Genomic DNA, 10,000 nt, shown 5'->3' with positions numbered 1-10,000 from the left:
CTCATCTCTCTATCTCTCTCTCTCTCTCTCTCTCTCTCTCTCTCTCTCTCTCTCTCTCTCTCTCTCTCTCTCTCTCTCTCGCTCTCTCTCTCTCTCTCATCTCTCTATCTTTCTCTCTCAAGAATCTTTTTTAAGCATTACGTTGCCAAATTCGGATTTCTTGAGTAAATTTACTCAATTTCGTTACTAAATGCCACGACCCATGTTTTAAGATTAGGGATAAAACCGCGTGTAGACGATAGTTAAATTTCAGTCAAAATTTTCATAAAGTCTGGATACATCCGAAACTATAAGGCTCCACGATGAGTGTTGTTTTTAGCGCTAGCGTGAACAGCAGTGAGAATACTTTGGAACTAACTTGCACTCCTTAAGTCACTATTTCTCACGCGTCACAATTTTCCTCCGTTGAAGTATCTAGTAACTAAGATATTGTCAATTAAGTTAACTTTGTAATATTCCTGTCAATACTATATGAAGATTAAGACAATAATCAACAAATTTGCAATTACCCATAAAACTGTTCTCAAGAACAATAAAGTCTTTGAATCTCATGTCTCTTTGTCTGATGTAACTGATAATAAAAGCCAGGCAATGATGTTTAGGGTAATTAAATAATCAAAATGGTAAAATTGCGTTAAGTTTATCCGTGAATACTCGTTACAAAATGTCAGCTTTTTCATAAGATATTAAGAACATAATTCCACGCTTTGAGTATTTATATTCCATCTTCAAAAATAGTTAGGCAATATTTAAAATGCTGATGAATTTTGTCAATCGTTTCCATAAAACGTTAAAATTCTTTGATATGGTTTTTTAGACATTGGCGACGCAATGCGGTCTCTGTTTAATTTTCTCTTGCAAAATATTGTCTTTTTAGTAACCAAAAGACTTGATATTTCAAGTCTGATTCATGTTTGTGAACGAGGTATAAAACAACATGTAAATGAATGAAACAAAAGTGATGAATTGTTTTTTGAGCAAGGCACAAGCGAAACGAAACATGATCTGATAATAGGTGTTTTTGTCCAGATGGGTCTGACCGCAGGAGTTTTTGGCCTGAAAGGCTCTGTTCATGGGTAATTTGAAAGATGAAATAAACCTGATTTGAGATATAAAGCGGACAAGTTAAAAACCTAGCGCTTTTAACACAACTTATATTCCCCTGAGTAAATAAGTATATGTAGCCAACAGTGTAAGTTTGTTTAAAATGAGCTGATTTGAGCTGAGTCTTCGAAAACACACATTTGTTTTTTCATTTGTTAAGGTGAAAAATAGCTTTTGCGCTGTCATTATGTTACATCAGTAGGGTCAAGGTGACAATTTGGATGGCTAATAAATGTTTCTCGGATTTTTAAGTGATTTCTATTTTGCAATCTTAATACATGGGAGAGAGCATTCCAAAACCAAATTTGCTTACGGTTTTTCAAGAGATTATTATGGAAGTAAGAATTTTCATCGCAAGCATAATCAAAGATAATCCGGGTGATTTGGGATTAGGAGGTTTTTCACAACCTTTTTTGATAAGTAAATTCCAATACCCGAAAATAACCCAATTGCATCTTGTTAATGTTGCGTATTGGTCTGTTTTAGAGCGCCGATTACCTGTAATCTCCAGTTCCAAATTTGGTCGCCGTCTCTTCGATTCGGACGAGTACATCTTTTTCAAGGTCAAGGCCACTCAGTTAGTATATTAAATAGTTTATTTTGGTTCGTAATAACAAATAAGTTTGAACGTTTCCGGTCTCTTAATCGCAAAAATTATTGGATTTTTTTTTATAGAAAACTGAATTTGTGCCAAAAAATAAATTCACCCCTGATAAAAGTGATCCCGCAGAAGAAAAACTTGAGCCCGCTTTTCTGATTTTTTTGGTTCACTTTTTTACAGATATTTTTTTTCTGTGGCACACGTTCAACAACTTAATGAGAAATTCAATAATCTTTGCAAATGAGACATTAAATACTTTCAGTTTCAAAATTATTTGCCATTACTATCCAGCTTTCTGATCCATTATACCGCTGTATTTCCACAAAACGATTTTGGATCTTTTCCGTCTGTAGGGGGGGGGGGGGCACAAACGATTTTTAATACGTGTAGAAAGGGTCTTATTGCATGTAGAAAGGGTTTTATTCCCGGGTCGAGGATTTTGGCTAAATTTTTGTAAGAAATGCGGTGAATTTTTGTAAGAATTGCGGTGATTGTGGTTAATGCGGTGAAAAAAAAAATAATTCACCACATTTCACCGCATTTCTTACAAAAATTCACCGCGAAATTCACCGCATTTCTTTCCAAAATTCACTGCAAATGATTTCCAAAATTTACTCAATCTGATTTAAATTCACAAGAAATTTTAAAGAATTTAGTGGCAGTTGGCGAAGTGGACTAAGGAGGTGCAGGCATGCAGGAGGTCAGAGGTGCGAACCCATATGGGGAGGACTCTTTTTTGTAAGAATATTGAGAACGCGGTAAAAATAAATAATTCACCGCGATTCACCGCAAAAAGATGTAAGAAATATACGGTGAAAATTATTTTTTTTCACCACATTTAACCACATTTTTTTTACGAAAACTCACCGCCAAACCTCGACTCGGGTTGTGTGATGAAAAAGATACAGCGATGAAAAACCATTGTACAATTTTTTGTCCTATATCGCTTTCTACAAACTCGAACAAAAATTATTAAAACACACTTGCAAAATTAGAATGCCGAAAGTTTTTGATGCCAGAAATTACAATGCAAGCCTAGGTCTAGGTACAGTTTTATGAAAAGACAATGCTCAACCAAAATGTACTATGAAAAGACCATACTCGACTCATTTGAGCTATGAAAAGATTTTAGCTGGACTTTAAGACATTCTGGACTTTAGCTCGACTCAGATTTTTCCCAAAAGACTTAAGTTGGATCCAAAATTTTACAAGAGACTTTAGCTTGACCCAATGTTTGGGCTGGACTTAAGCTCGACACAATGTTTGCAAACAAAGTCGAATTAAAGTCTTTTCATGGGTCCATCTTTGGTCTTTTCATAAGTCTGCTTTTTTGCCATTAAAATTGTCCGTGCAATATTGCATATAAGGTAGTCAGCGTGCATGCTCCTTCATTTTTTACCATTCAGAAGAACCATTAATCCTTCAAAAACCTGCATTATTTTTGAAAAAGATATTTCATGATTTTGTAGGGGAAAAAACTGAATAACGCCGGAATTTTGTCATGACTAATGGGACTATGTCCAATACACTTAAGCTAGCTGGTTTCATTGAATCAAGTAATGTGGTAATATACTCGAGCTGCTATATCTCTTTATCTTAAGGTTTGACGAAGATCTTAAGGCTTTTGGCAGTTTTCCAACTGTTTCTTATGTTGGACTGCTCTGGTGCAAAGCTATTTAGTCATGCTCCGGCTATGCTTCTGTATGTACAGAAGCAGAAAAAAAATCAAAAAATTTTGATTTTGAAAAAAAAACAGACTTATGAAAAGACTAGTGATGGAACCATGAAAAGAACTTTACTCGACTTTGTTGGTTATGAAATGACTATTGGTGGACCCATGAAAAGACCCTAGCTTGACTTTCTTCGTTATGAAAGTCTTAAGCTCGACCCATGAAAAGATACTAGCTGGACTTTAACTAGGAAGCTCGACCGTGTAATTATAGTCAATATTGCCCCCCCCCACTAGACTTTTAAAGTCTTTTCATAAGTCGAGGCCTAGGCCTGGGAGAAGTTCACATGGACAGAAATTGACTAACATAAATTTTCCACATTTTTGAACATGTTTGAAGCAATGTTAGATGACTGCAAAAGTCACTTTGAAATGTCAACTTAACAGCTCAAATGGCGGTTCTGGATAAACAAAACAGAAAACTCCCAGTGTCCTCAAGCAGAGTTACGTAACTTAATTTAAACGCCAGAAGTTCCCAGCTGGCTTGTAATTGTTTATTTCATTTTTCAGCGTGATGTTGACATTCATCAGTCATCTTATTTCTGCATGTCCACCGTCATCACTTAAACTGGACCACCTGGGTGTGATTACACTGGAATTGATATCCCAAAATGTCCTCCAACCCCGGAAGTTCAGCCAGAAGAAAGAGACGATTTGTGAAGATTTAGTATTTCCACAAACTCAGCAGCATTTTGGAGATCTGCGCGTGAAGGGAATCGCCATTTTCAGACAGGTTAGGGTGATTTTTTTTGCCTCTTCTAAACAAGCTGCCTTTACAATTTTTTAACGTGTCTCGAGCTAGAAAGCTTGAGCGTTCGTCAATTAAGAACAACGACCGAATAAATAGAGCCAAAATCTGTAAAAGAATTAAAAGAATTAAAATCTGTAAAAGTTTTATATTTATGGTTTCAAACCCTCAGACTGAGACCTCAGACGAAATAGACCTCTGATCAAACTCACTTAAGAGAAGACGTGTTACTTCTGCGCTTTTAATCACATGTTCTGAGCAACCTCTAGAACGTAAGATATTCTGATCAGAGGCAGATTCGAGAATAGGTAGGTCTGATAAAAGAGAATTGCAATAGCAAGTGGGTCTTATCAGAAAGTGGGTCTGATTGCAACTTAGTCTGAGCAGAAGAAATTTCAAACCAAAATTAGTCTGATCAGAAATGGTTTGGAGCGCGGGTGGGTCTGATCAGAGGTCACCTCGAGTGCATTTTTTTGCTTTTTCATTATGACTTGATGGCGCTACCAAGAGCGAATAATACAGCCGCCTTTTGGTTACAGCCTCGAGGTGTCCAAAAATGCTAAAAAATGTCAAAAAAACTTCACCGCTTTCACCGCATTCATCGCTAAAAGATGCGGGATCTTTGTGGTGTATTTTTTCACCGCTTTTCACCGCAAATCTTACAATTTTTTTTCGACAAAACCTCGACCGCGGGAGGGCAAAATATATCTTGGCACGGGATGAAGTGGGGGATATCTTGGCACGGGGGGATTTAATGCTGCCTACCTGTGTCACCGAAGAATACTCCGATGAGTACAAACACATTCATCATCAACACTCCAAGGTCACTGATGGCCAAGTTGACCACAAACAGGTGGGGGACCTGTCGCAGGTGTTTCACAAGGGCAATCGAGGCTATTACTGAAACGAACATGCCCGTGTTGAGAATTTCGTTTGATTCAAACATAAGAATTGTCAGTTTTCGTCGGTTTTACTTCGCAAAAACGGATCAAAGCCCTTACATTTTTTTCGTCTTTTTGATCGGTTTCCGTCGGTATTTAAACGTAAGAATTGTCGGTTTTTGCCTCTCTAAAAATCTTACAAAAATGACAGTCCCTGTCAGGATTCGAACCTTTAACCCCTTTTGTTACTTTCCACCATCTCCTCCACTGCCCCACCAGTCACTTTAGCTTTACTCTACTTCTTTTGTATTTAAAACAAATTGAGACTGACAATACCGACAAAAACGACGATAATCGACATTTCCTACATAGAAAACCTAGGAAAGCAACAAAATTAGACAAAAAACGACACTTTTTGCGTCGATTTCGTCACATTTTGTCATCCCGGGTTGTCGCCGAAAATATGATTTTAAGCTTATAAAAATCTTATTAGTTTTTATGGCATTTACGTTTGTCTTATCAGAGACTATTTTCAGAAAAAAGGTTTTAACAGAAGCAATAACAAGCGCGCTTGAGTCTGATCAGAGACGATTTTGTTTTGAGCACACTTAATAGGACTTCGAAATGCTATTTAGTGCACAGTTTGGTCTCATAATAACATAATAAAGCGCAGTTCGGTCTGATTAGAAATGCATTTTACCAGGAGCTGGGACCCTGTTAGTTGGTCTAAGCAGGTGCAACTACTGTGAAAATGAACCAATACTGGATACAAACCAGCATCTTTTACATGCAAGCCTAGTGTGCTACCCATTTACACCAACTGGTCTTAATCTCTCGATCTTGGGCATCTCTTATAACCCGTTCTCACGTTCTGTCTTGTTCCTTCAGGCTTTATTTCTCTAGCCAAGTATACGTTGAACAAGTAGAGCTTTTTGTCAAGCTATGTTAAGCTTATCTTAGCACAATTTACATTAGGTGGTTCTCTCTCAACCTTCTAACATACCCCAACCAGGTTTATATTGAAGAAACGTTGCCTCATCAAATATGTTAATAAATTCAATTACAGATCTATTTATTGTTCTAGATTTGGGAGCTCTGTCTAAAAACAATTCCCAAAAATACACCATCCCTCGTTGGAAAACCTACCGACCTGCCCCTTCAAACCGGCGAAACCGATTTCACGCTTGTGGACTTCATAAATTTCTGCTGTTGTGATTTGGTACGACTCAGTGTTGCCATGGATTACGCAATCACTCGTCCGCTTTGTTACGTAATAACCGAGATGATAGCCGAAATGCCGCAGTTGTGTGAACAGCACGTGATATCAACTCTGATTCAGTTTGACCTTCAGCGAAATATGATTGATTCGGAAGTTAGAGTGCGAAAATGTAAGTTTTGGTTTTCTGCTAATAAATAAGTTTAAAATTTTTTGATTGTTCGTTTTTTGAGTGAAAGAAGAATTTAGTTTCGGAATTAGGTTGGTTATGATAACTGAGGTCATCAACAGTAAAACTAGTTTTTCGGAATCCTACATCTCAATTTCAGCCCATTAAATTGACATTTCTACGATTTGCAAACGGATTATTATGACTCCTGACGATGTGATAAAGGGTTTCAACATACGTGAAAGTTTTTTTTATACATTTACTAAGAAATTGTGATAAATTTCCTGTGCGATAAATTTGTTATTTATATTGTTTGATGGTTTGAATTTCATAACATAAAGGAACATTATCAAGATAAGTATTGAACAAAAAAAACAATTTCAACTGTGCTAAATGGGCTCAAAATAATGTTTCTAGGCGGATTACAAATACACTTTTTTTTCAATTCCAATAATTCCAAGCAATGCATTCCAAGGAATGCATTCTGGAATAGGAATTTGGCCATTTGTTAAATAACTGCTTACACTAGATTCCGTTACAATTAACTGATTTCATCATTTAGCGAGCTTTGTCAATAATTTTTAAGACCTAATTTTTACACAGCAAAATTTATAGAGCCATGGTATACAGAAGGCTAGTTTGCAAATCCTCGTTTTGATGCACAATTAGTAGTCTGAAAGATTTTTATACAAGCATTTAACATTTATGTTGTGAGTCAATTTGGCACACTGTTGAGACGCATGGTGGAAAACAGTGAAAAAAGAGCATATATTTATATATATATGTATGTATGTATATATATATATATATATATATATATATATATATATATATATGTATGTATTGATATATATATATATATATATATATATATATATATATATATATGTATGTATTGATATATATATATATATATATATATATATATATATATATATATATATATATATTCGTTAAAGGCAGCTATTTGCCGAGTTATGTTTTTTTTAAAGTGAACTTTGCAGTTTTTGTTCGTTTTTACTGATATCAAAATAGAAATTGCGCTGGAAAAAAACGATAAGCTTTGTAGAAAAGTAGATAAGCAACAGGTTGACAGGTTTGCCGCGGTCAATATAGCAAAAATAAATGATTTCAGCCTGATGACAGCTTTGATTTTAACGATGCAAAACTTATGGCAGTTATAGAGAAAGTGTTTTCTGGAGAAAATGTTGAAATCCAAAATAGATGGAGCTCATATAACAAGATAAGGGCTCCATTTGATTTTACGCAATTGTGACATAACTGGTAATTTTCATCGGTGCATTTTTTCCAGGTTTTTGCGTTTGAATGTTTTTTTCCGTAACGATAAATAGCTTGGCTTCATCTGAAACAGCAGTGAGACTGAAAGTGTCTTTGTGCAAAATATTGCGGTTTAAAGCAATCAGATTAATAGAATTTTAATCTGCTGCTTAAGAAATTTTTTTCGGAACTCATTGTTTTGAAATTCCAAAATTGTATTTCCTTGACTTCCGACGATAAGACACTAACAATTACTTCTTTGCGATTTATCACTGAGACAATTAAGCGCTACATTTGATGCATTTTAAACTTGTTCTCTTGCTGGACACATTGCCGGCATAGCTGCTTGATATAAAAAAAATTAAAATAGCTGATTGAAATGCCTTCAAAAGGGCAGGGCGATTGATATTTGGTATGTAAAGATATTCAATAGCCAATATTTCCTAACAAAAAAGTTCGAGGCAGTTTTTTTCTGCTTAAGTTTGACCATATTTATTTGTTAAGGGTTTGAAAATGAAAAAAAAACAATCGTTGCTGTTGCTGATGGGTCATCATATATTTTACAGTTTTTACCATGGATTGATCCATTTGGAATATCCAAAAATTTAAATTTAGTCAATAAAATTCTTAAATCAACCTAGATGACTCACTGTAATTTCAAAATACTTTAATGTCTTTTAAAAATGTCTCTGGTGAAATTGATTCTTTATCGATCACTTCCGCATGCTTAAAGTTTGCATCCAGCGCTCACTATTGTTCACGTTCAGCTTGAAGTTGACCGGAACAATTGCACCAAATATTGGGTAAAAACCGTGAAAGTACTTTGAGTGAATCATATCGGCCATAAAAACATGCGTTGAAATATGGCAAATTTGTTGTTGGTGACTATCGAACTTGCATGTTTTCATTTGCATTAAAATTGTGATAAACACGTCAAATAGTTTGGTCATAGTTTTTAGATTGCACTATGCAATTTCCGGTTTTCTACATTGCAGTACTTGAGAAAATTGGCATAATTTACCAAAAAAATTTTATCAACCGCTTGGCTTTATGGTTTACTAGTTTATCGAGATAGCTAATTTTTTTTCGACGATGTCCTAGCTCTCTGTGTTAAATTTGATTGCTCTTTTGCGCGTTATTGTTTCCTGTTTCTATGTTGAGCGTGAGAGAGACAAATGTTTCTGAAGATTGTATTTTGTTGTGTGATACTGAATAGGTTAGCGCAACTGTTTTACATGGTCGGTTTACAAATGTGTGATAAAAACGCGCAAATTTGAGAACAAATTAGTGTGGCTAGTTAATTTGCACACACCAAATAATGAATAGCAAGGTTTGGCATTTGTGCACAGAGTACAAACTTGAAATATCTAAATTGAGACTATATTGGTTTTGGGGGAACTTTGACTCTTCTCTACAAAGCTACCAGATAATTTGAAAAAATGCAGAAAACAAAAAATACCGTGGTCGTGCGATTTGGGATATGAATGGACGTTTGGCCGACGTATAAAAAGAGTTCGAGTATTTATGGAAGAAAAGCTAGACCACCTACCCGAAATAAACTTTGTATACCTCTTCAGATAGTCGTTCACTCAAGGTGAAATGAATTTTGCCCCAAAAACCTTGGCCTACCAAAGTTCTAAATGTGATTTAAAAAGGCGTTCCAGCCATTTCAAAGAAGCTTTTGCGGATCATAGTCAACCATTTTTTATAACCATAAACATCAAAATTATCGAAATCATCCTTTTTTTGTTTAGACTTTTATGACAGGATTAACTCCGGTGGGTTTCCGAGGGAGAAGAAAAAGAAAGTTGACGAAATGAAATCTAGGCTACAAACTCTTTTAGATGCACAGCAACTCAACATCAAAAGCGGGTTATTTATTTTAGCTGTACTCATTTTTTTTTTAAATTTTATACCCTTTCCATTTTATTTGGGTTTTGAAGCGACAAAAGTTGGGGTGGGTGGGGACACAAAGACGACATTTTGTGACAGTTATTTTCTAGGAAATTTTAAACAGGCATTGTTTGGTTTTCACTATGAGCGTATTATGTTTGATCATGCCAAAAAGCGTTGACCAGATTTTAAAAATCTAATATAAATTTTTAAAAGGGGGGGGGGGGGAGAGTCTGGTATTTTTGGAAAGGGGAAATAAAATACAGAAAATTTGTGCGGTACTGAAAGTAATTATTTTTCAGGGACGCAGATGACCGAGCCAGTTTCCTCGCCATTACACTTCGACTTAGCTACCTCATCGTAAGAAAAAAAGCCTTACTT

At 35.5% G+C, this 10,000-nt stretch overlaps 1 protein-coding gene across 1 annotated transcript in view; it reads left to right on the top strand.

Annotated features, from left to right (window-relative positions):
- Nucleotides 1-1,590: 1,590 nt before the first annotated feature.
- LOC142358258 (uncharacterized) overlaps nucleotides 1,591-10,000 on the top strand; it is a gene marked incomplete at both ends in the record, with an annotated part of 31,940 nt that continues 23,530 nt past the window's right edge. Inside the window, 5 exons of the mRNA XM_075409695.1 lie at nucleotides 1,591-1,681; nucleotides 3,945-4,167; nucleotides 6,148-6,451; nucleotides 9,481-9,598; nucleotides 9,922-9,979. Of these exons, the coding sequence (XP_075265810.1) occupies nucleotides 1,591-1,681; nucleotides 3,945-4,167; nucleotides 6,148-6,451; nucleotides 9,481-9,598; nucleotides 9,922-9,979 (794 nt within the window). The remainder of the gene's footprint in view (nucleotides 1,682-3,944; nucleotides 4,168-6,147; nucleotides 6,452-9,480; nucleotides 9,599-9,921; nucleotides 9,980-10,000) is intronic.

This window comes from Convolutriloba macropyga, unplaced genomic scaffold, assembly GCF_964194025.1.
Source record: "Convolutriloba macropyga unplaced genomic scaffold, txConMacr16.3 SCAFFOLD_2518, whole genome shotgun sequence".
Lineage (NCBI taxonomy): Eukaryota > Metazoa > Xenacoelomorpha > Acoela > Convolutidae > Convolutriloba > Convolutriloba macropyga.
Note: the sequence above shows the minus strand (reverse complement) of the source record. Positions and strands in the feature narration are given on the sequence as shown.